The 27399-nt window shown below is 38.4% G+C and overlaps 1 protein-coding gene across 3 annotated transcripts in view; it reads left to right on the top strand.

The window, feature by feature from the left end:
* Positions 1-568: 568 nt before the first annotated feature.
* The window catches only part of SLC8A1 (solute carrier family 8 member A1), a 429157-nt gene continuing 402326 nt past the window's right edge, over positions 569-27399 (top strand). Inside the window, exons 1-2 of one of the 3 annotated variants that reach the window (XM_069071576.1) lie at positions 569-1653; positions 22129-23959. In XM_069071576.1, coding sequence (XP_068927677.1) covers positions 22164-23959 — 1796 coding nt within the window. In that variant the 5' untranslated portion in view covers positions 569-1653; positions 22129-22163. Of the gene's footprint in view, positions 1654-22128; positions 23960-27399 lie in introns of those variants that run through there. The other 2 variants (XM_069071577.1, XM_069071578.1) reach the window with 2 other exon arrangements.

Raw genomic sequence — 27399 nt, 5'->3', positions numbered from 1 at the left:
ATATTTCTATAAACCATTCCCTTAAAAAAAAAAAAAGGTAGAGAACTCCACCAAGAGTCAAGGAAGTTAACGGTTCCATCTCCCCTTTTGCCTCTGGTTCCCTAAGTTCCTCTGTCTCTATCCTTACTCTCCCTCTCCCTTCAGAAACCAGGAAATAATACATGTTCTCCCGTTTTACAATGTCAAGGTGTTGTAAAGATTAATGAGGTGTTAAGAAAACTTGCACGTTGCTTTTTTCATTAATTGTCATGAGTTGCAATTATTTAATAGGATTATATCGTCGTGGTATGGTGTACGGTTCATAACCACCTTCAATCGGTGGCTCCTAACTGAGCTGTAGGTAGCCTCAGCTTTCCCTCGGCTTTTGCCTCCTAAATTTCAAAGCTACCTGCCTCTCCTTGGAAGTCAGCAGCCTCTATTCCCAGGTGAGCCGCATTCTCCGAGGGAAATACCAGCCAGGAGATTCTCCCAGAGCTCTTGGCTAGGGGAATACCCCCTACTTATTGACAGTGTCAGCATCCAGTAGGATGCAGGCGTCCATCTCCCACATGTGGAGAAAAGAAGGGAGGGCGCCAGACAGCATTCATGCCCCATCTCCAGATTTCCTCCTGTGCATGTAGCTACAGCGAAGGCTGGTGCGTGCCTGGGGTTTCCTTTAGCCAGGAGAAACAAAGCATATGGAGGAAAAATAGATCTGTTGTTTCAGAATTCAGGCAAACTGGAGCGCTTGTGGGACAGAGGTGTATCGTTGGTTGGATAAAGGGAAGAGGTAAACTAAAAAAAAAGCAACTAGTTGGAGTTGATTTCGTAGGCGGTAATCAATAGTGTAGGAGGGTCTTGATGAGCAGGCTGGCATCCAGCCATGATGCACTGCGAGAGAGAGCGGCTGTTCTCTCGATCTGAAAGCCTGAAAAAATCGGAAAATATTCTGAACAGGAGGCAGCCCCGAGGGAAGATAGAGAGAGAGGGAGGGAGGAGGGCACGCAAGTGGCCGCGCACTCCACACACTCTCTCGCTCCGACCAACGGGAAGAGAGGCTGCGCTGGGGGTGTGTGCATGAGGCGGAGGGAAGGAGATAGTAGAGGCGGGGAGAAGTCGGGCGCCGGGCTCTGCCGGCTTCCCTCGGCTGCTCGCCGCCTTCTTTTCCCTGTGAGCTGAGCAGCGAAGAATGAAGCACAACTTCAAGGGCACCGGAGGAGAGAGCGGCTCGCACTTCTTCTTCCTCCGCGAGCTGCTGCTGTTGCTGCCGCCGCTGCGCTTTCTCTGATTGCAGCGGGCGGGTGCGAGTGCGAGTGCTAGTGGTTGTGTGTGTGCGTGTGTGTGAGTGTGAGTGAGTGAGTGTGAGTGTGTGTGTGCGTGCGCGCGCGCTCGCGTGTGTGTATTTCCTCTCCTCCAGCACAGAGGGATTTGCCGCTGCTGCCGCCGCCGCCGCGGTTCGCCTCTGCTGCTGCTGCTGCTCTAGCCCGCTGTGCATGGGAGTCTTCCTGGGGTGTCTGGGCTTTGTGTTTCCCCAACAAACATGATCAAGGCTATCTCTTCCTGATCGGGATCTATTTGAAGGAGGGAGCGAGGCGTGTTTCCTACTAGAGAGGAGAAACGCACCCTGGAAGGAAAAAAAAAAAAAAGCAATCACACCCCCCTCCAGCAAAGCAGGTAGGATCTCACGGTGGGGAGGCAGCCGAAAAGGGAATCCTGGCATGAACTGTCTTTTATTTTGTCATGTGCACCCGTTAATATTGCATTTTTATTTCCTTTGCCCCAGCTTCCCCCAACCCCCCATGCCTCATCATCATTTTTATTGCTAGTATTTTGTGCAGCAGAACATTTTTTAAAATGTGGTGGCTCTCCAGGGTTTCTCAGGTAGTAAGGTCGGGGCGTGTGTATCTGTTGGGTGTGTGTATGTATGTTTCTTCTGTCTGTCTGTCTTGTGTCTGTCAGTGCTGGCTGCAAATGAGAAGAGGGAAGCAGGAAAGATGCAGCATCCTGCGAATCTCTGAGCTCAGGCGAGTCAGAGCTAGGCGAGGGAGTGAGCCCACCCTTAATGCAAGGGAGGTGCAAAATCAAAGTCTCTATGCAGTATTCCGCACCCCCAGCTCTCAGCCTCTCCTCTGGAGGTCTCCCTCCATCCCCACTCCCGCTTCCTAGCACCGTCGGTTAAATGGAAGCTGGGCTCCAGGATCCCTGGGTCGGGGGTAGCAGTAGGAGTGTGTGTGGCGGGGGGGTAGAGAAGAGATGATGGTAGCAAGACTGGAGGTGTGGCAGGAGTCAGAGAAGATGGGAAGCAAAGAAACATTGCAGGAAAGCAGGCTGAAGGGTCCTCGTTCCTTATGCATTGTGCCTTGATAAGATTTGGGAATTAAACACACAACACACACACACACACTCACACACACACACACACATACACACTGATATCTCCCTCCGGGCGAACAGAAAGGAACTTTACAAGCTGAGCTGTGCACACATGATCAGTCACTGGGGCACAGCGGGGATGAGAGGGAAATGATATTGGATGGATACATACTTCTTGGTAAAGATTTCGTCTCCGAAAGGAGGAACTAGGAGATTTTTATTTCAGGACGGGTGGGCTGAGAAACCAAGCTTCTGCTTCTATGCAATTTCTTATTCTCTCTCTGCTGCATGCTGGTAGTCCTTTGATGAATGGCTTAGAATAGCCATTCGTATTTCCCTCTCCACCGAAGTGTCAAGGGTTGACTTGGGGATAAAGGGAACTCAAGGATTTAGAGGGAGGATGGTGGAGTGATCCAGGAATATGTGAATATTGAGTTCATTTTACTTAAGAAACTCAGCCTTCGCACCACGTAGTGTGGCATGACCTCCCTACACACAGACACATAGGCACACACATCAGTCCTTTTCTTCAGTTATCCACTAGTGGTTGTGAAGGCTGTAACAGTATAAACTTTGAGGGGGGGGGGGAGAGAGACAGAGAGAGAGAGACAGAAAGACAGAGAGACAGACAGAGAGACAGAGACATAGAGGCAGAGAGACAGAGAGAGGGAGACAGAGAGACAGAGACAGAGACAGACAGACAGACAGACAGAGACAGAGACAGAGACAGAGACAGAGAGACAGAGACAGAGACAGAGACCCAGAGCCAGAGCCAGAGCCAGAGAGCCAGAGATTTGGGAAGAAGGTAATAGTGATTAAACCTTTTTTTTTTTTTTTAACTTAAACCTGTTGGAGCCTCTAATGGCATCCTTATGAAGACAGGGAGCCTTGCAGGTGGACATTCTGATTAAATCTCACAGGATGAATTTCTTGGGCAAATCCAAGATAAATTATTTTAAAATGCAATAGTTCATTAAGGACAGGGTTTATGAAAGTCAAATTGGATGCAGGCAATTCAAAATGCACAATTTTGCATTTTATTTCTCTCTGTGAAGATTTTCCTATGTGAGATGGGGAGAGACTTTGAGATTTTCAGCAAGCAGTAACTCTTCATTTCTACTCTCCTCCCCCATTACACACCCAGCCACACACTCTATTTCAGCCTGCAAACACACATGCAAGGACACATACACACACACACAACTTCAGGGAGCTACTACTGCAGCAGCAGCAGCAATTCAGGGAAAGAGGAAGGGAAATCTGGCTGAGGTCCTCATTCATTTAAGATATGAAAAGGGAGCCAGAACAAGGGTGATTGGTTTTAAGTTCCTCTTTCAAATCCTGTGGCACTTGGATCCAGCTCTCTGGGTTGGCTGTCTTACTCAATTTGTGGGTTAGATGTGTGTGGCAGTGGGAGGAAGACAGAAGTAGCTAGGGCTTTACTTGATTTCATGAGTGACAGGGTGGGAGAAGACCTCTTTAGTTTAATGAAAGAGAAAGAAATGGGATTTATAAATTCTGTTGGGGAAAAAAGAGAAATGGTCCATTTAACTCAGAGTCATTTTTAGCTAAGAATTACCCTCTTCAGTATGAGGATGAAAGAAGCCTTAACCTTTTCTAAGAGAATTTTTTTTTTGGTCTTTCATAAGAAAGGGAGCAATTAATTCCTAGGGGGAGAAGGAAAGGTTGGGCAGTGGCAAGCCATCATTTGTTGATGAACTGTGCACACATAAAGAAACTCACTGGAGGATGGAACACGTAATACTGGGTCCATGACAAGGCTTCTTCTTGCTCTGCTGTCCTGAAAGCTTGGGACAAACAAAAAGGCAAACCCATTACAGTAATCTGAAAGTTTATCTTCATTATTTTTTTAATATAGATATCTGATGAGAAAACAATAGCCAGCTACCCTATTTCCCATACAAAAGAGAAAGTATAGTAATCACAGGGCTTTAGTTCCAAATAAAGACCAGAAAGAAGGGAGCTGTAGTTAGTAACAATACATTTGCTGGAGTTTTATTAATTGATTTTTCAAGCTTACTAAGATTTTGTTGTTGTTGTTTGAGGGGAGGGTGGAGGAAGAGGTAATGTCTTCCAGAGAACTTTAGCATTTAGCAGGCTATATTTAACATGTTTTCTATCAGACAAAAATAGACTTTTATTTATCTTGCAAAGCAACCTCATGGTTCCTTCCCTCTTGGTAGTTAATCTGTTTTCTTTGACATAATAAATAATAAGAAAGACACTGTAGATCCAATTAAGTTGTAATTCCTTTCTAAAGCAATGTGGCATTAATACTATTACTAATTCCATTAAACAGTACCTAATTTGGCTCTGTAGATATAACAGTGCAGACGTAGCTCTCGAGCAAATTCATTTTCATTCTTCAGTGTCTGCTTCTCTCCTAGTTTCAAATGGGTAAAATCAGTTTCTAATCAAGAATGTCTCTTCACTGGGGTAGAGGGATGGATGCAGGTAAGGAGGAAATTTCATTTCAAGGGAAAGTAGACTGCCTTCATGCTAGTAATGTTGAAGACTCAAGTAGAAAAAGATCAAATTTGAATAAAGCAAGTCACATTTAAATAAAGAGAATATAATTCTTATGCTATATGCATTTCATTTTGTATAGTTGACAGTACATTTAGTTTTATATTAAAATATTTTTGCATAGATCTTAATCTCCCTTCTCCCCATACCCCACCCCACACACACACTCCCCTTCACTTTTCCCCAAACCCATCTGCCCATTCTTTCTTTTGATGACAAGTATCTCCTATTCAGCCACCCTAACTGGTTGTCAAACCCTCCTCTATCATGGGATTTTCTGGTTTATCTTCATCTGTTATCTTTCTACCTGACCAAACTCTCTTGCTCCCTCTTGTGGTAAAAAAAAATCCCCACTAATCCCAGCTCCCCAATACTGATCCCTTATAACATTTGATAATTTTGGTAGTAACTAACTAGTATTATTAGGTAAAGAAACCAGGGGATTATTCAAGTCCTGTTTTTGCTGAATGAAAGAATTCCAGTTCCATGAATGTCCTCTTGGAGCTCTGTGGTAGTCATTGCTGTTTGATAGTCCCTTTGCAATAGCCCTTCCTGCCCTGCGTCCCCAAACATCCTCAATTCATCTGCTTCATGCTTGTATGAAAAGAGTGAGCCCTCATAATACACATCAAAAATATTTTGATGCCTCAAAATCATATTCTATCTTTATGTGCATGTTGAACTTCAAAATCCCTTTTTTTAAAAAAAAAAGGAAACTCCAATAATGTATTTATAATTAGTAATTCTTTTACTCAAGGATATTGACTGACTCAATCATACAGAAGATACAATCCTGAATATAAGAGAATTCAGAGCCATGATTCCTATGCTGATTGTTTTTAAAAAATATTCCTTTTTTGGTGATTACCTTACACCTCGTTTCCATGTTAAGATTTCTTTTACATCTATTTAGCCTAGAGAGAATGTCAGTAGGAACCATTGTAGCTTCTTTGCCTCTCGCATTTCAAACAAACTAAACACCTGTGATTGGAGCAACCCCTCAGATAGAAGGAATGGAAGAAAAGCCATTGTGGTCAGGTCTGATGCTATGCATTAACAGAGTAAGAGCTGTCTATGTAAGATTTGAGGGGTAATGAGAATTCTCACTTACTTCAGAATATATCCCCCATTAGTCTGTCACAATGTCTGAAATTGGGAGACAGAACCCTGTTAAAATGCAAACTTGCTTCTTTGGAGGGAGATATTACAAATATATTGTCCTGATTTTTTTGGATGGGTAAGGGGTTTCATCAGGATAGGCAATTTGAGGTGTGGAAACTTCTTCTAGCAAAGTAGATGGTCAACCAGCCTAGATGAAGTAACTTTTACATGGTCATACAGCTGGTATGTGTCCTGTCAGGAGGACTTAAACTCATATAGTACTAATGTAAAGCCAGCCTGCTATTTGCTTTTCCTGAGTATGTCTTATTAACCCATTGTTACCTCTTAATACATCTAATTCCCAAAATTCCAATTATCTATTCCAACATGGATTTCATTAGAGGGTTGCTTTACTGTTATATTTTAAGAAGCAATACTTTTCCTGATTCTCCACAGTTGTAAGTGCCTTTCTCTACTTGCCCCCTAAAATTATAATTTTTTCCTATATACTTTTATAGCTAGATGATATAAGCTCATTCAGAGTACAAATTTTTCATTTTTATCTCTGTCTGCCACTTCTGGTATGTCCTAGGCATTTAATAAATGTTGATTGATTGATTGAAAGCCACAAGGAAATGGAATTCATGACAGTTAAGCTCTGTGGGGGAGTGAAAGAAAAGGGAAGAGTCTGGATCAGAGGTGGGGATCCTGACACCTCAAGGCCAATTGTGGCCTTCTAGGTCCTTAGGTGAAGCCTTTTTGCTGAGACCAAGTTTTACAGAATAAAGGCTTTTATTAAGGGGATTTGCTTTGTGAAGTTTGAATCCAGACTGGTCTGGATACTTCCCAGTTGATGAAGTCTCAGGTGGGGTATTCTTGAAGAGGTTGGGATAGAAGCAAAGGAAAGTCCTAGTCAGTCAGCTAGGAGGACATCGTAAGGACACTTAATTATAGTGCCCACTTATATGGGCATCAAGGAGACAAGAACACAAAAGAAGATAGGGGACAAGTATGAGTTACAAGCTACATCTATCTTTTACAATTAGTTTAGCCCATGAGCAGGTGTTGTCACACAAAAAGTCAGACTTTTCTGTTCACACTTGAGAAATCTTTCTGTGGTATAAATGACATTCATAGGATCCTCAAAGGGTCTGTCTGTTTGTCTGTCAGTCTCTATATCTCTGTCTCTATCTCTTTCTGTCTCTGTCTCTGTGCATCTAATTTAATTGCCTTTTAGATGATCTATCTGTAGCACAAAAGTAATTTCCTGGTTGAATGTAATGTATTGTGCTTCCTGAATGTCAGAACATGATATGCAGTTAAACAGATAGCATAGTAAGGCAGCTGATGAAGTCTCATCTTTCTAAACAGTTGTAAAGTTGTACTTATTTGATCATAGCAGAGGGAACCCTTCCTCCCCAAAAATAATATGTTAGTTATTTCCAGTGAAGGCTACTATTATTCTGCAGTGATTCAGGGCCATCCTAAAAGGAGTGACGCTCTATGTAAAGTCAATCTTACTGTGTACAGTTCCTCCCTAGACCATCCTGCTCAATATTTCAATGTAGACAAAATTTAGTCAAAGTGGATGTAAAAGAAAACTTTAATGAGACCACTAGCTCCATATTCTTGGGACATTAAAGAAAAAATAAAGAGGTTTATACACACAAAAAATATTTGTAACAGCTCTTTTTATGGTGGCAAGAAAAAAGAAACAAACCTAGAAGCTAAGGGAGTGTCCATCAATTGGGGAATAGCTGAAAAATTGTGTTATACAAATGTAATAAAATACTATTGTGTATAAAATTACAAAAGAATGATTTCAGAGAAATCTGGAAAGACTTTTGTGAACTGATGCAGATTGAAATAAGTAGAACCAGAAGAATAATTTATACTATGATAACAACATTGTAAGATCAAGCATCTTTGCAATACTTAAGAATTCTGATCAATGCAGTGATCTACTATTGTTTCAGGGGAGTGTTGATGAAGAATGCTGCTCATCTTTTGACAGACAGATCATAGACTAAACATGCAAAATGATACCTAATATCTTTGAATAAGCCAAAGTGGGAATTTGTTTTGGTTGCCTCAATATATTTATTATATGAATTTTGTTTTTCATTCTTATTCCAGTGGGAGGATGGGAAGAAGAGAAAATCTTTGTGCTTTTGGTTTTTGGGTGTGGATTTTTTTTAAGGAAGGAAAGGAAGAAATTGCTTCCCTGTAAAGTAATGAATTGCTAAAGGGCAGGTAGTTAGGGCACAGTCTTTACTTTTTTACCTATTGCCCTGATGATATATGATATATGAGCTAAATCGTATGCATATTCTTCAGATCCTCCTTAACACCAGCTGGCAATACCACCTCCTTGTCACCCCACCATCTGCCTCCCTACACCTTCAGTTGCTAGTCTCCCACACCAGGTGGAGTCCTCTAAAGCTCAGAGAATATTTGGAAATTGTTTCACATCTGCTGTTAGCAGCAGGTTTATAGAACTTATCTGTATCCTCCTAACACAAACATGCCTAGCTTTCTAAACAGGCTAAGTTAGCACAGCAACAAAAGGTGAATCTTGTCAATTTTTCCAAATGTGGGTTGCATTAGAGAGGGGGAATTGAAGAATGGACCTGGACTCAGGTTTTATTTTACATGGATACCTATAAGGTATCTATGTAGTTACCTCTAAGTGTTTTCAAATCATCCCATAAATAAAAACGGTCCATTTGTTATACATCAAGGATATGTGAGATTTCTTAGTCATGATCTAATAATTAGAAATAGCAATTAAGTCAAATTGTTATTAGTGATATTTTTTCCTTAAAAATGACTTGCCTTTTTTCTTCATTACATCTGGCTGTTCTTTAACTCTTTTAAAGTACTCAAATCCCATCTCTATTTTACTGTGTGACCCTGGAAAAGTCTTGTAATCTCTTTCAGCTTTAGGTTTGTCATCTATAAAGTGAGGGGCTCAGATTAGAGGGCCTCTAGGGACCTCAACTTTAAATCTGTGAGTCTGGTCATATATATAGTCCATGGTCCCTGTGCTTTGGTCTGCCCCATAGTAGGAAAGCTTTCAGATACTGTATCTATCCATAGTCTCAGTCTCTAAGAGAAGATATAGTTAGGTGGAATTTCCAAGGGTAAAAATTATCTTTACACACACTTAGATAGGCTGTGCAAGACATAGTGAACAGTCATCATGAAGGCTTGAGTTCAAATCCTAAGATATATCAGCTCAGTAACTTGGAGCCAATCCCTGGTCATCTTTATGCTACTCCTCTGTGCTCCGTGCTCCACATCTGACCCAGAATTCCAGTTCCCATCATTAGTGAACATTCCTCTAAAATATCCAACCCACGCTGAGATGATTGTCTTGTGTTCACCACCATCACACACACACACACACACACACACACACACACACACACACACACACACACACCCTTTCTACCACCAGCTCAGAGACAAGTAAGCATAAATACTGCCATTCTTGGAAAGGGTTTATCAATCAACTGCCCTGTGTCACTGTTCACCATCACTACGACTTCCAAAATATCTCTTTTGGCTACAATTTTCCCTAAATGTGATGTTTCCTTCTATTAAAATATTACAGCATTAGATTCTTAAGGTCAAGTGCTGGCTTACTTTTTGTATTGGTATTCTCAGTGTATAATAAGCATTTAAAATGATTTTTCTTCCATTCATTCATCTCTCCACCTACCCATCCATCCATTCAGTGCCCCAGAAAACTTTTTAAGAATATAAGTTACATATGTCTTGTCAGTCTGCAATCTGCATTGATAGAGGGAGTTTCCACAGTGGGGATTTTATGCATTGACGACTCACAAGTCCTGACCAACCAAAAAAGAACAAAGAAAAGTCCTCAGATTTGGGGCCTCTTGGTTGGAATTCTGATACATGTCAGATAATTTAAGGGGAATCACAAAAGGAAATGTGAAAACTGTTTGACAGTTACATTGTACATCCCAGCGTGTATCCTGAGCTAACTACTTAAAAGAAGTGAGGAAAGGGAGCAGTTCATGAAAGATACAAGAGGTATACTTTGTATTAGCTATGGAACTTAATTTACTAGGTGCCTGATGAAAAGTAGCAAGCAGACAGTGATTGATGGGAAGGAAGTTCTTCTGACCCACAGCATGGGAGAGTGCAAAGAGTTTTGAATTTGCATTCAGCTGGCCTGAATTCAGATCCCAGCACTGCCACTGACTACTTGTGTGATCTTGGGCAAGTCATGCAATGTCTTTTGGCCTCAGTTTCTTCATCTGTAAAAGTAGGATTAGACTAGATGACATCTAACAGTCTCTTCTATATCTAGATCTGTGATCCCCCCACTGTCATGTGAATTTTACTAAAATGTAAAGGCCTTTAGAAACAATGTCATATTTTAATGAAACATGGCTTAGTTTGATTATGGTTTTGACTGATTTTTTTTTATTATTACATCAGTTTCTTCCTCAAAATTACCTTCTCCCAATATAGAATCATCCCTTATAACAGAACATAGTAAAGCAAGAACAAAATATATTGACCATATTCTTTGCACATCGTAAGTACTTAATAAAGGCTTTTTTTCACTCATTCTTTCAAGTCTTAAAATGTATGCCTCATTCTATAGTTACAGGGTGGAGTGGAAAGAATGCTAAGCTTTGAATCAGATGACCTAGGGATAACCAATGTATTGATTATCCTAGGGACTACCTATGTGACCCAGAACAGGCTATGTAACCTTCCTGGGCCTAAGTTTTTACTTCTATAAAAATGAAGGCTTTGAACTAGATGACCTCTAAAGTACCTTCCAGCTTTATATCTATGATCCTGTCACATCTCTAACAAGAGGATATTTCATCATCATTCCTTTGCAGTCAGGATTAGTCATTGCATTGATATGAATTCTTATTTCTTTTAGCGTTCCTTTCCTTTACATCATTAGAGTCATGGTGAATACAGTCTCCTGGGTCTGCTTACCTTTCCCTGCTTTATTTGAAGGAAGTCTTTATAAGTTTCTAATAATTTCCCTTATTCATTTTGTAAGGCACAATAATTTTCCATTACATTTATATACCACAATTTGTTTAGTCATTCCCTTAAATAATGTGTATCCTTTGTGATTCCAGTTTTATTTTGCTACCATAAAGATTACTTCTATGAATACATTGGTCCATCTTAGTCCTTTCCCTACCTTTGCTGTCCTTGGGTATAGAGGTATCACAGGGCCAAAGAATTCGAACAATTCAGTCACTTTTCTAAGATAATTCCAAATTGTTCTCTAGTATGATGAGGTCAATTCCCAGCTCCAACAATAGTATGTACTAGTATTTCTGTCCTCCAAAGTTCCTTCCAACATTGTCTGCTTCCATCTTGAATTGTCTTTGCTAACTTCTTGAGTCAAGTCATAGAATTGTATAGATGTTACTTCATTCTTCCACATATCTGAAGGGAATAGTAATTAGTCAACTCTTTTACATGTGATAGATAATCTCTCCTAGTCACTGAACCTGACTTTCACAACATTGCATTAGTAGTGATATATTTAAGACAAATCTTTCCTTTATAGAAACATAAAGTTCTAGCCGCACTTCTTTTGATAATTTATTGTTGATTAGTTTATTAATTTTTATCTTTTTCTAAGTATCTATGGGACTTTGATCAAGGTCAACCTTTATGGCTATTAGGTTCTTTTTCTGTAACAAGAAGGAAAACAGTACCACTTGCTGGCATGGTAGCTATGAGGAGTAGAGAATGGCATAGTAGGAGTAGTGAATGGAATCCTTTATCCAAGGATGTGTAAAGTCAACAGTGGAAAACTTCTTCTTATCCTCCTAGTATAGAATGAGCTCCCAAACATCAGGAACCAGTATGATAAAGACAGTGATGGCTATAGAAATATGGGCCTAGGTTTGAGTCCAGACTCTGCCACTTACTATCTGTGCAATGTTGGGAAAATCACTTCTCACTGAGCCTCAATTTCCTTATTTTTAAAATGAGGATATTGTATTAGATAACCTTCTGGGAATATTCCAACTATAAATCTATTATCAAAGGAACCTATGATTTTTGTCTCTATTTACATGGTTCTCCGAGAGACTCTGAGTATGGAAAAGTTTAATAAAAGCACCCTCTCGGCAGTGAACAATTCAATATATAATACAATTCAAATACCCATTAGTTACTGTACCATAGTCTGAAGTATCAGAGCTTTCTGGTAGCTTCCAGTTATATAAATATGAGGCAGGTAGGGGACAATGGATAGAAAATTCAGAACAGTTTTCTTTAAGTCATTAAATAGCTTGTCATGTATTATTTCTATTTAAAAGCCTAAATATCTTTTTTTTTTGGAGGGAGGAAGACAAAGCAATTGGGGTTAAGTGACTTTCCCAAGGTCACATAGGTACTGTCATATTTCTGAGGCCCTCAAGTCCTCCTGACTCCAGGGCTGGTGCTCTACTCACTGTGCCACCTAGCTGCTCCCCCAAGCTTAAATATATAACAGTTACTCAAAAAGTGGCCAGGACATAAAGGACCTGTTGCTTAAATGCCTTGCTATCTTACTGGGTAGTAGGAGAGAGTTCTCTTCATAAAAATGATGTAGAGGATTAACTTTTGTTGTTGTTCAGTCATGTTTGACTCATTGTGCTCCCATTTGGGGTTTTCCTAGCAAAGATACTGGAGTAGTTTGCTATTTGCTTCTCCAGCTCATTTTGTATATGAGGAACTGGGGCAAATAGGGTTAAGTGACTTGCCCAAGTCACAAGTCCCAATAACTAGGAAGTCCAAGGAGCTCAGGAAGATGAGTATTCCTGAATTCAAGTCCAGCACTCTATGCACTGTTGTGCTACCTATTGGCAACCTTTCTGGGCCTCAGTTTCCTCCTCTATAAAATAAAAGGTTTGGAATCGATAAATGATTGGGAATATCCCTTTCCTTTCAGTGCTAGAATTCGATTATTATGGAGGAGTTTCAGTTGGCTTTTGAAAAGGGCAGTGATGCTTTTCTTTTTTGGAGGTGCAGGGCAATCAGGGTTAAGTGGCTTGACCAAGGTCACCTAGTAAGTGTTAATTGTCTGAGGCAGAATTTGAACTCAGATCCTCCTGACTCCAGGGTCGGTGCTCTATTCACTGCTCCACCTAGCTGCTCCAGAGTTGGCACTTCTGATCAAAGGTAGCTTCTCAGAGACAAGAACTCCTGGAAATCATGACATAGAAAAGCAGTGAATCTTCCATGAACTTAGTTTCCCCAAACTTTATATCTCTCTCACTTTTCTTCTATCTAATTTTTTTCCTTATTTGAAGAATGTTTCCATTTCTTTCAAGTATTATGTTTGGAAACTCACTTGGGAAACTTGAGGAGCTTGCAAACTAAGGTTTTTTTTCTGAAAAAAATTCCCATTTTGTGATGCAACTAAATGACAGGAAAATGGCCCATGCAATGCCTGTCATTGTGCTCAGCTCTCCAGTAATTCTCTTGGATGTTAGCAAATTAGAGAGATCAAAAGAATTAGATACTTACTATAGAGAATGAAAGTGGATTTTGCATTAAAATTTGCTTGTGCTTTCAATAGCTAAAAACATGAAAGCAGACAATAGGAACAATCTTATACTAGTTAAGATAAAGAGTAGAAATAATTGTAGTCTCATTAATTCTAAGAGATGCCCTGTGGATAATATAGAAGGCAGTGTTTCTTTTCCCAGCATATGTAGATGCCTAGGAATATGTATATACATACACATATACACGTGTACATATATACATTTACACAAGTGTATACATGCATATATATGCACATATATGTGTCTAAATGTGTATGTATAAACACATATGGTGTCCTTTAAGCACCTTATTTTTTATTAATTTGATTAAATGCTTGTTTACATCTAGTATATGGTCTTGATTACATGATTCAAGTGAGGTTGCTAGTCCTGTAATTGATATAGAAATTTCATATATGTGTGTATAAATATATATAGTATGTGTACACATATGCACATACATATATGTAGACAAACATATTTATATATCTACATACATATATGCTTTCTAAACACATACATATATGAAGTTTCTATATTTACTAATATGTTAAATCAATATAAAATTACTGTACAAAGAAAATATTTACTGTGAACTTTTTAAAAAACATTTCTTTCAGTTAAAATGAAGACATTTATTTTCATCATTCTAGATTTCCTGATCTCCATTAGCTGTTTTATTTTATTTTTATTTTTATCAAATGTATGACTTTAGGCTATAGTCTGGTTTTATAGAAGACAGATTATGAGGGAAAAAATGGTCAGTATTGAAACCAGTATGGTAAATGGTATTCTCCAAATCTTACTGTATATTTCTGCTTATGGAAACTAAGATTTCCCCTTGGCAAAATTTTAAAGTAGGTGAAACCCCTTCATTCCTCCAGTGCATTTTAGGTTGCCTGGGGCCCTGCCTCTTAAGGAAAGAAAACGATTCTTGGAGATGAATTTGTTTTAAGTTTTCAGAGACTTGGTGTTTTATGGGCTTAGGTTTGAATACAGACTCTGCCACTTGCTATCTGTAATGTTGGGAAAGTCACTTGTTCTCTTGGGGCCTCAATTTTCTTGTTTTTAAAATGAGGACATTGTATTAAATAGCCTTCCAACTCTAAATCTGTTATCAAAGGAAACTACGGTTTATCTATGCCACTATTTACATGATCCTCTGAGAGTTTCTGAGTATGGAAAAATTTATAAAGGCCCCTCTGCACAACAAACTTTCTACAATTCAAATACCCATTAGTTACTGTACCATAGTCTGAGGACTTAGAGCTTTCTGGTCACTTCCAGTTACATAAATATGAGGTAGCTAGGGGACACAGTGAATATAGTGCTGAGCCTGGAATCAGGAAGGGCTTAGTTCAAAACCAGCCCTAGACACTACTTCCTAACTATATTTTACTGGGAAGGTCTCTTAATCTTGTTTCCTCATTTGTAAAATAGGAATAATAATATTTTCTAACTTGTAGTGTTGTTGTGCAGATCAAATGAGATATTTTTAAATATCATTTAAAGCATCTAGCAAGGTGTCTGGCTCATAGTAGATTCAATATAGTTGCTTTTTCCCTTCCCTTCTCTACAAATATAATAAATAACACTGGCAATTAAAAACGTGTCCCTTAGTTCTGATTGTCTGAACAGGTGTGCTTTGTCAAGTAAGATAGTTCATACATGGCAGAAAGTCGCTTGACTATTACCTGTCCTAGGAAACATACTGTGATCTACAGTAGTCTTGGAAGTAAGAGAAAAGCTCAGTTCTGCCTGTGATTCTTCTTCGTGAGTTACTTCCACATTCTTGCTTCATTATTTTCCCATTTGTTAGTTTAAAGAAATAGTACTAACATTTTACAGGAAGTTTGTGGCAAGAACTGAGAATTTGTGAGTTTGCAACTCTTTTTAGAGTCTTGAAAATAGATTGGATTGTTACTTTGATTCTAGGTAACCATTATTTGACAACATTCATCTTTTCTAATCCTGTTCTCTTTGTCTGTCTGTCTATATTTCTGAGTTTTTCTCTATCTCTACCTTTGTTTCTATCTCTACCTCTTTCATCTCTGTTTCTGTCCCTGAGTTTTTTTCTCTATCTCAATCTGTTACACTCTCTAACTTTGTCTCTTTCTCTGTATCTCTGTCTCATTTTCTCTTTCTTCTTCTATCTGTGGCTATCATTTTCTTATATGTGAACTACCTTTATGCTATCTGCTCCCTGGCCAAATAGAATGACCCTAAAATTATTACAGAACTTTGGACTGACGTCAAATCTCCGCCTCTGGTACCCTGAAGAGACCATCTCTGTTCCCTGCAGCACGATTAATATAAGTATTTTTGAGAATTTACATTGATGGAGAAAATAGCATGGTCTTGATAAACTTGACTGAAGAAAATATATTAGATTAATGCACAGTTAGGACAAAGGACTTGGTAGGACCCAGGATGTAATACTTCTCTAACAATAGAGCTGTTTTCCATTTGAGAAGGACATCTGTCATCAGGAAACATTGCAGTGGTATGATTTCTTATAGATAGCATAGGGTGAGTACTTATTTTGCTCTGTGTTCTCTACAGAGCTGATCTGAGAAGTGAATTTCCAACTGACTTGAAAAAGAGCAAAAGAATAGCAGGTCATCTTGCTTTCAGTTTACTTTTTGTTCATTCACAATTGGATAGGTTTATATTCTTGGAAGATGACCTTTACTGGCAAACATGGTCAAGCAAGTCTTCTCTACGACCTACCATGGAGGAAAAGACTTTTCTAGTCTTATACAAATTGTTAATAAAATCAATATTAGGTGTCCTTCCTCTCATTAAATGGAAAAATAACAGATTATAAACAGAGAAGAGCTGACTTCTTTTGTGAAGGCCCCTATTTAATTCAGGGGCTTCTGGGGTATCATGTAGATCTATTCTTATGGGTTTTCTGGTCATTGTCCTAATATATGAGTCACAAGATATATGAGAGTCCTGGAGCAAGTAGATGGTGCAGTGCATAGCTCACTGGGTTTGAAGCCGGGAAACCTATCTTTGTGAGTTCAAATCTAGCCTAGTATCTATTGGCCTTAAGAGCAGCTGGGATTATATAGAAGCAGGGGAAAGGGTGTGATGGGAATCATGAGTTAATTATTCTAAAATATAGATAATCTGAACCATAACCATCAGTCAACAGTTCTCTTGAATGACTGGATACAAAGTCAAAATATAACTTATGCTAGGAGCAGAATTCTGTAAGGGAAGTATTTAAGAATTATTTGTCTATGGCCCCAGGCCAATACTAATTGATAATTACAGAAATAGAGCTATTGTGATGCTTGAGGGGGAATCATAATATCATAGGGATCATAGATATAGGACTAAAAGGTATCTCAGCTACCATTTAGTCCCAACCTCCCTCATTATACAGATGGGTAAACAGAGTCCCAGGGAGGTTAAGTTACTTGCCGAAGGTCACATAGTTACTAAGCACCAGAGGTGGTGATGGAACCCAAATCCGCTGACTCCAGCACCAATGCTCTTTCCCATGTACCATGCTGAGGACACACCTGATCAATCCTATTTATTGCGTTCATGTTAGATAACATCTTTTTTTTGTATTAAAGCAGATGTACTACTGTGTTTTGTTCCTGGATTCAGTTAGACAGACCTGTTTGTTCAAAGAGCAAGTATGACACCTGTCAACATAGCCCCGAGGCATTTAGATTATGGAAACATCCCGCCATCCACTTGGCTATAGTCCCTCAAAGAACTAGTCCTGAAGTAGTTTGTCTCTTCTTTTTATAGAGGTTTTTACTCTAGAGGGTGAATTTCCCCCCATGTTTTAGTAACTGCATATCAATATCCCTGGTTTCCTTCATAAGCCTGTATTTTATTTTAGGCATTTAAAACCTTATTATAAGGGTCCTATATCCTTTACCAACTTTCCAAAGGGTCCATGACACAAAAAGCAGTTAAGAATCCCTGATACAGAGAAACTTATCTCATTAACACAGCCATGCCTATTTAGAGCTTGACATCTTCTCCTTATGCTTAACCAATACCAGTTAGTTCTCACGAGCTTCTAGAGTATGGCAGAGGCTATGCTATTTTTCATGTTTATATCTGCAGTGCCCAGCACAGTGCCTTATGTTACTATGGTAGATGGTTAATAATTGTTTGCTAAATTGTTTTGGATTGGATTTAAAATCTGTATTTAATAGCCTTGCCCAAGGTTGTACTAGATTTGCTGTTGAGTTGTTTCAGTTGGGTTTGACTCTTTGTGACTCTATTTAAGGTTTTCTTGGCAAAGATGCTGGAGTGATTTGCTGTTTCCTTCTCCAGTTCATTTTATAGATGAGGAAACTGAGGCAAATAGGGTTAAGTTACTTATCCAGAGTCACAAAGCTATTAAGTGTCTGAGGTCATATTTGAACTCAGGTCTTCCTCACTTGAAACCTGGCACTCTGTGCACTATACCACCTAGCTGACCAGCATTGTCATTAAGAGTCAACTGACCACAGTGATGCTGATCACCCCACATAAGACTTCATTTTAAGCAGCCATGGAAATCATCATGGACACATGTGCTTAGGATGCAGAGAAACCAAATTGGGACCAAAGTCAGATAATAGGAATAAAGAAAGAAGCCTAGCAGGTCAAAATATACTCAGCCATTCCATTCTAATACTTCTTGTTTTATTTTCACAGAAATATGTGTTTATAAGGAGAATTGGGAGAATTCTAAACACACACTTTAACCTGATACTTGATAGGAATTGTCTGGGATAGAGACTGTGGAAGTGCCAATTTTTCAGGCCCAGCAATTTTAGAAGAGATAAAATGTCACACATACAATACAGTTATGATGATCTTTGAACCTTCTTTGAGTGGGTATTTGATGTAACTTTTATAACATGCTCTGAAAGAGGGATGAACAGTCTCTTATTCTCTCCCTGTCTCTACCCCGGAAATGCAGGCTACCTGTTATATTAGCCTTTGGACATATGGTGTTCTTAGTAGCTCTTTCCACATCTGTCTAGAATGCTTTAAAAATTTAGCTACAAAAAAGGGGATAACTAGGTCCCCAAATCTGGGGAGGTAGTAGAAGATGAATTGGATTGGAAGTTGTATAGCATGAAAACCCATCTCACATCTGCCACTAACCATCTGTGTAAACCTTGGGCAAAACAGTTCACTTCTCTGGTCCTCAGTTTACTTACCTATGAAATGTGGCATTTGGATTAGATAGTCTTTAAAATGCCCTTCAGCTTTAAAATCTTCTAAGTTTGTAAGTCAAAATACAGTTGTGGTAGAATTCTTTGAGTTATATTTCTAGCAGTGGTGATGAATTTTGACTGACCTATCTTTACTTGGCAAGTTTACAAGCAGTGGCCTCCATTTATGAGGTGACAAATGAGGGTCAGGGAGCTTTATAATGTGGATCTTTTAGACTGCATTAACCATATAGGCATAAATAGGGACAGCAATTAGTTATTAATAACTAACTTTGGAATAGTAGTTGTTTCTAGTAACTCACTATTCTACATTGTAAAATATAATCATTCATTTTGTGACCTCCTGGTTCAAGGCCAAGTTGGCATAAATCTACAAATGGTAGCCTTCAGTGGGTTTATGCTGAGGAAGGGGCAAAGGCTTCTTTTCTCCATCACATTCTCTCCTACTTGGATATAAAATGACTGTTCAGAAGGCTGACATTTCCCAACCCTCCCCTGCAAGCTTCAAAAGAGATCACAAATACCCCAGGACATTTTCTTTTTTAAAACATTCTCCCTTCTTTTAAAAAAAATTACTACTTATTTATTTTTAACATTTAAAATTAATTCCAAATAACAGTTTCTTTTGAAAATTTTTCTTTTAAAATTAACAAATATTTATTTTTCTCCCTCCATCTTTTTTTGTTTTTTGCTTTTTGGAGGGGGGAAGGCAGGACAGTCGGATTTAAGTGACTTGCTCAAGGTCACATGGCTAATAAGTGGTAAGTATTTGAGGTCAGATTTGAACTCAGGTCCTCCTGACTCCAGGGCAGGTGCTCTATTCACTGCAACACCTAGCAACCCCCTCCAACTTTCTAATCCAATAATAGGAAAAGAAAATCAAAACCCTTGTAGTAAATATAGTCAAGCAAAACAAATTCCCACATTTGATATTTCAAAAAATATGTCTTGTTCAGTAACTCAAACAACTCATGTCTCTGCCAAGAGACATTCTTTATTATTGGTGACCTAGAATTGTGGTCAGTCATTGAATTGATTAGAATTCTTAAGTCTTTAGTAGTTGTTTATCTTAACAATGCTATTGTCTTTATATACTCTTCTGGTTGTGAGGACTTCACATTATTAATCTCCTACTATGTGTCAGGCACTGTCCTAGTACTGAAGATAGAAACCTAAACGCTATGTAGTCTTCTGCTATTTCCTTTTTCTTTGTGTATCCTCAAAGTCTACTTCCCTGCCTGACACACAGTAGGTAATTAATACATTTTGAATGAATGGGTGGCCAGCTGGCTGAATTTCTGAGGACAGCAACTTGAAAGGAGTGAAGACTCACCCATTTTGATTATTTTCTTTAAAACAAAGATAAAATATATTAGATTCTGCTGTTCTATTGTATACTATAACCTTACATTTTTCATCTTTCAACATCACAAACCTGGGATATCACATAGTACTTTTTTTTTTAACAAGATCTGCTTCATAGGAGGCATAGAGTAGTCTGGACTTTGTCCTCCCATTACACTTATTAGATGGTTCAGTTCCTTTGAGCTTCAAGTGAGTCCCTTAAAGCATCTAAGCCATTTTGGAAACTCCACTTTTTAACTTGGATTAGGGCTCTTATCCAACTTACTTTGGATTTCAGAATTTCCATGGTCTTTTTTTTTTTAATATGTGGAAAAACTACTAAAAAAGAGATGAGGCAACTGAATGCATTTATTTGGAATGTCTAGACCTGAGCCCTGAGGAAGTTTTTACACAAAGATCTTGGAGGGAAACTGGGTCAAATATGGGGCAGGTAGGAGATGCTTGTCTGCAAGCTGATGGTACAGGTGAAAGGAAAGTTATGCTTTGACCTAACCAAAATATCTAGAAAATACTCCAGTTCTATTTCACACTCTGCAAAAGGTTGAAAAGAGTTTGGTCTGAAATAGGACTGCAACTGGGTCATCCTTGGATTATATAACCTGTTTTTGGGTCCATCAGACTATGAGCTATATCCTTGCTGCGGAAAGATCTCCCTCCATGAAGTTGCTCTATTGAATCTTGTCTCTTAGGCATTTTTTTGTCTAGGTCCTCAAAGCTAAAGCTCAATGGGGTGGTTTATAGTTCCAGCATGAGTTTTTGGATGGCATAGGAAAGTGGTGCTTACCCACATAACTGTGGTTGCTGAGTCAATTGAGTTGATTTTTGAGTCTTTCTATCTTTAAGTGACTTGATTTCCATGCCTCTGTTTTCTTTTTTCTATATTTACTTTGTGACTCCTGTCTTTAAGCCACATGTATGGATTAGATTGCAATTATTATTCCTGAATGATTTGTGTCACTTGATCTATCCTCTCTCTCTCTCTCTCTCTCTCTCTCTCTCTCTCTCTCTCTCTCTCTGTCTGCCTCTCTGTCTCTCTTTATCTTGGTTTCTGTCTCTCTGTCTTCTCCCATCTCATGTTTCAGAATGAACATGGTAAGTATAACACTGGTGCATAAACATTTCATTTTATAGTTGGTAATGATGATTTTGCAATGTGTTAGGCCCCTGTGCTATATACTACAACTAGATTTAGGGACTATTGATCTTCCTTTTTTCTCACTAATTGAGGGTCCACAGAGTTTAAAGTTGACTATGTAGATATATGTAGAGTTGACTATGAAGGGAGAACGACATGACATCAATGTTTGCTAAAATCAAGATGAAATGTGTACTTGTTCAAAGTATGTTTTGAAAATTATATTTAATTTTTTGAAATATCACATCACGTCAATATTTATTTTAAAGGAAGCTATAGTTTTGTTGTTGTTTGTTTTTAAAAGAAAGGCATAGTTTTGATCACAGACAGATTGGTATGTTCCACTGCATTTCAAGTAAAATTAGGTCATCAAGGATTTTAGTTTTTAGTGACACCCAGCACAAGGTAGAATCCAAATTTAGGATTCCCATCAGGCTTTATGTGGACATAAATGTACAAATTTTAAAGCAACAATTTAAACAAGAGTATTTTGGCTAAAGCTGCTGAATGATGATATGCTGACCTAAAATGAGGGGTGTGGGGAGAGATTCACTTTCATCAACTAGGGAGAATTATTTAATGCTTCAAGAGTTTTATTATCTATTAATATGCAGAAATGTGCATTCAATGGGGCAAGATTATTATTTTTTTTATTTCTGATCAGTCAACTGTAATTCTTGAGTAATCAGCAAGCCCTAGGATAAAAATCCATCCTTTAAATATTAAAAGGCTGTTTAATAACTGATAACTCCTAGACAAGTAACTTGATAGAGGATTTGTGATTGTTTGATATATACTAGTCAGTGATGGAAAAAAAGTATTGTCTTATCTGAAATTATCCGATCTGTTTTCCCCTTCTCTGATTTTCTGTATGTAGGTTGGGACAGTTGGAAATTTGTCCAAGCAGCAACCATGATGAAATTAAGTCATTCACAGACCCTTCCACTGGGTTATTTATTAAGCACTGTGGCTCTCTTGCTTTTCCACCTGGACAAAATAAGTGCTGAGACTGAAGGTGAAGGAACTGGAAATGAGACAAATGAATGTACTGGCTCTTATTATTGTAAGAAAGGTGTGATTTTGCCCATATGGGAGCCCCAAGATCCTTCCTTTGGAGATAAAATCGCTAGAGCTACTGTGTATTTTGTGGCCATGGTCTACATGTTCCTGGGGGTATCTATCATTGCTGACCGATTCATGTCTTCAATAGAAGTCATCACATCCCAAGAAAAAGAAATAACCATTAAAAAACCCAATGGGGAGACCACCAAGACCACAGTGAGGATTTGGAATGAGACAGTTTCCAACCTAACATTGATGGCTCTGGGCTCCTCAGCTCCTGAGATCCTTCTTTCTGTGATTGAAGTTTGTGGCCATAACTTTACTGCTGGAGATCTTGGTCCCAGCACCATTGTTGGAAGTGCTGCATTCAATATGTTCATTATCATAGCTCTCTGTGTCTATGTGGTTCCTGATGGAGAGACAAGGAAGATTAAACATTTGCGAGTGTTCTTCGTGACTGCTGCGTGGAGTATCTTTGCCTATACCTGGCTCTATATGATTCTGTCTGTCATATCACCGGGGGTTGTAGAAGTCTGGGAAGGTTTGCTAACTTTCTTCTTCTTCCCCATCTGCGTTGTGTTTGCTTGGGTTGCGGACAGAAGGCTCCTGTTTTACAAATATGTCTATAAGAGGTATCGAGCTGGCAAGCAAAGAGGAATGATCATTGAACATGAAGGAGATAGGCCCTCTTCCAAAGCTGAAATTGAAATGGATGGGAAAGTGGTCAACTCTCATGTGGATAACTTCTTGGATGGTGCTCTCGTTCTGGAAGTTGATGAGAGAGACCAAGATGATGAAGAAGCTAGGAGAGAAATGGCCAGGATCCTGAAGGAGTTGAAACAGAAACACCCAGAAAAGGAAATTGAGCAGTTAATAGAATTAGCCAACTACCAAGTCCTAAGTCAACAGCAGAAGAGTCGTGCATTCTACCGTATCCAGGCTACCCGTCTGATGACTGGAGCTGGCAATATTTTAAAGAGACATGCTGCAGACCAGGCCAGGAAAGCTGTCAGCATGCATGAAGTCAATACTGAAGTGGCGGAAAATGACCCAGTCAGCAAGATCTACTTTGAGCAGGGAACTTATCAGTGTCTTGAGAACTGTGGCACAGTGGCCCTCACCATTATGCGCAGAGGTGGTGATTTGACCAACACTGTTTTTGTTGACTTCCGAACAGAAGATGGCACAGCCAATGCAGGCTCTGATTATGAATTTACTGAAGGTACTGTGGTCTTCAAACCTGGAGAGACTCAAAAGGAAATCCGTGTTGGTATCATTGATGATGATATTTTTGAAGAAGATGAGAACTTCCTTGTGCACCTCAGCAATGTCAAAGTAACGTCAGAGGCATCAGAAGATGGAATTCTGGAGGCCAATCACATTGCCACCCTTGCTTGCCTGGGTTCTCCCTCTACTGCCACTGTCACTATTTTTGATGATGACCATGCAGGCATCTTTACCTTTGAGGAACCTGTGACACATGTGAGTGAGAGTATTGGCATCATGGAGGTCAAAGTGTTAAGAACATCTGGAGCACGAGGAAATGTTATTGTTCCCTACAAAACGATTGAAGGGTCTGCTCGTGGTGGAGGAGAGGACTTTGAGGATACCTGTGGAGAGCTGGAATTCCAGAATGATGAAATTGTGTAAGTACTGCTATTTTAATGATCTTTTAAATGAAATTTTATGCATTGAATAGACTGCTTATTTTAGAAGACTACTTTGAGCATGTCAGCCTTTAGCTAAATACAACTTGCTTAGGTAAGCATACCCATACATTGGATTAACAGCCTTTTGGATCATTTTTAAAGGTATTTTTAAAATATAACAGGTGATGATAGAAGGCAGCTTCTGTTGATATATATCATCACATTGATGAAATAGTGAATAATTTATATTTTGCTTTGAACAAATATTCCACAAGAAAAACAGTATCAAAAACCATTATAATGAGGTAGTCAAATTGATGGCAAAGAAAAAACTAGAAAAATCACTAAAAAAGGAAATATCTCTTATGACCACCAGGGCTAGATGAGGGTAATTATTCCATTTTTGGTTGACACTGTGTTACTTAAGAATATAAATATGAAATACAGAAATGTTTAGACCAGAATGTTGATGCATTATAGTGATGAAATGACCAACTCTATTTTCTCTGTTGTATGCTATTCTGGGGGGTGGCTGAAAAGTTTGTTTCTAGTTTAATATTTTTCTTTTATGCTTAAGACCAGACTGTCTTCTCGGTGTGTGTTTGTGTAGTGAAGGGGAGCAGAAGAATCAAGGGCATTGAATGAGAAACCTAATTGTCAGTAGATTGCTTGATCTGAAGAAGGAGGGATAAAGGAAGAGAGGAAAAGAATCATCTTTCTGTGAATATGTATTACTGTGGCATTGCCTAAGGAAATTGTACCCATGCAGTCTTTGACCTCAAAGTCCAGATAGCAGGAGGATGTGATCCTGCAATTAAGCATAACAGTGCCACTCTGCCAACAGTCATTTAGAGGAGTTACTTTCCCCTCTGTGCCTATGAGATTGTGTTGTCAATGTTCCAACTTACTAGGGGAGAACCCATCTCAATTTTCTGTAGTCCTTTCACCATCATCTAATCATCTAAGTGCTGAAATGGTTTATGATATCCATGCCTTGGCAAAAAGTTCTAATTTCTGTGCACTGATACCTGGAGAAGTCAAGGAAAGATGAAAACTGAGTTTTATGAGCCCATGGTAATTAGGGAATTTCACAGAACATGGTTATAGAGCTTTTAATTCCAAAGGTGTTTAATTATGATTTCACATGGTGATATAGTGAAAGGTACCAGACGGACATCATTGCAAAAGAAAACTCCATTTATTCAAGCTGTAGCAAAAGCCAAAAAAATAAAATTTCCCTGGCTCATGTTCTTATTGTCTGTACGTCTCTCCTTAATGCTCTATTGTACTGGCAAAAAATCATTGATTAGAATTTCTCCATCAAATCAACAGAAGTGATTTTTGCCATTCAATTTTTAATACAATTTTCTATATTGAGCTCAGTGTGTACTTGTTTCTAATTTCTGATAAGCCAAATATAATTCTCAACTGACAAATGGAGGGGAAATGTACCAAAACAGAAAACTTTGGAATGTAATTATAACCTTCACAAATCAAGTGGGTATTTAATAACTGATAACTACTAGAAAAGGAGTACATGTATCATCTGTTTATCTATCTATTCTGATCTATTTATCCAGACATATCATTTATAGAAATAAATACCTATCTATATAATGCAGGTTTGTAAATGTACAACATACACACATGCACATGCATAAATATATTCACATATAGGAACAACATACCATGACAATGTGTCTGTATGTGTATATCTATTTACTCATTCATGACATATAGCATATACATAGATACATGCATTTATGCCTATATATGTGTGTGTGTATATATATTTGTGTGTGCAAGCACATATATTTTAACATGTTTATGTTAATTGAATAGTAGATAGAAGCTGTCTTTTAGAATCATGAAGACCTGAGTTAAAGACCTGACTCTGCCATATATTAACTAGGTGATCATAGGCAAGTTACTTCATCTCTTATTGTCCCCATCAACTCTCTACAAACTGTGTAAAGCACAGTTTGAATTGTGAATTTCTGCTCAAGAAACCTATCTTCTTAGAGGATTTCATAGAGCAGTGACTTGTCCAGGGATGCAGAGCCAGTGTGGGTTGAAGGTATGACTTGGATCAATGTCTTTCTGCCTCTAAGACCAGCTCTATATGTGCCATACTACACCTTCTGCCCCTTTTTAGAGTTTATTTAATGAGAGTATAAAATTTAATGATTATGACATATTGGTCTTTTAGTAGGTAAAAAGTGGACATAAATCGGTGGTGAGATTCTGAAGTGTTATCAACACAGATGCATTCTTTCTTTCCTATTGGCACCTTACCATTACATGCTCTGAACACTTCAGTACATTTTTCTCCATTAGATGACATTGAGTTGAGAAATTAATAGAATCAATAATGAAGGTCATCAAGACAAATTTGTATTGCATGTTATTTGAAAGATTCAATAAAGCAGCATTGAAATATAGCTGGTTAATTTTAGGCTTCAGATGTTTCCCTCTGAAACACTTGATTCCCCACTTCTAAAACTAATGTTTTTTCATAGTATTCATCTTGAATGCAGGGTTGCCCTAACTGATAAGCTATCCAGGAGTCTATGGAAGTCACAAATAAACAGCCTTTAAGCTAGAATGTAGAAGAATATTGGTTTTTTAAAGGAAAGCAAGAATGATGGTGATTTGATGGAATAATTTATTCTGCCAAACTCCATGTAGAACATTGAACATGCAAAATTAGATTGATTTTACTTGCCCAGCAAAAGCAATAGTGAAAGTCTTTGACCTCAGTAGTATATTCACTCATCAAAAGTGATCAGGACTTCTTTGGATCCCAACTTGTGTAACTCATTTTAACTTGTCTTACATTGGTGAATTATGGTTAATACTTTTGATTGAATGTGATACCAGGTGACTGAACCTATATTCTTTTGGCCTACTAGGATTTAATTGAAATGGGTCTAATGGAATGCACTAGTGAGTACCTTAGAAGCTATACATACTATTCACCATGAATTTTCCTCTTCTTAACACTTAATATAGTTACCTATATCAAGAAAGTTCCTCTAGTTGCTGGCCCATCTGCCATCAACTCTCTGCATCACTTGAATCTCTGCATCACTTCATGAGGTTAAGCACAAAACCTCTATTCTCTGCTTGGTAATGCTTCTCTTTAAATTCTATCTTCAAAGCCCTGGAAGTGAAGTAATTAACTGGAAAGGCACTGATTTCATGGTTATATTACTTAAAGGAATCATTACCTAGGGTGAAAATCAAGTGTAATCTAATGAGACATAAAATAGATATTTTATGTTATTCCCTCTTTGAACACATATGCTACTAGTCCTAGTTAGAGATAAGGTAAATTACTTTTCTTTGATATTTTATTTCTGAAGAAAATACTTCTCTTATTGCAAGTATATCTTATTTAATGCACTCATTTTTATACCCATGTAGGTGAAGTCTTT

Source organism: Petaurus breviceps, unplaced genomic scaffold (genome assembly GCF_028583685.1).
Source record: "Petaurus breviceps papuanus isolate PSGF00001 unplaced genomic scaffold, PetGlider_PUasm1.0 90842, whole genome shotgun sequence".
NCBI classification, from domain to species: domain Eukaryota; kingdom Metazoa; phylum Chordata; class Mammalia; order Diprotodontia; family Petauridae; genus Petaurus; species Petaurus breviceps.
Note: the sequence above shows the minus strand (reverse complement) of the source record. Positions and strands in the feature narration are given on the sequence as shown.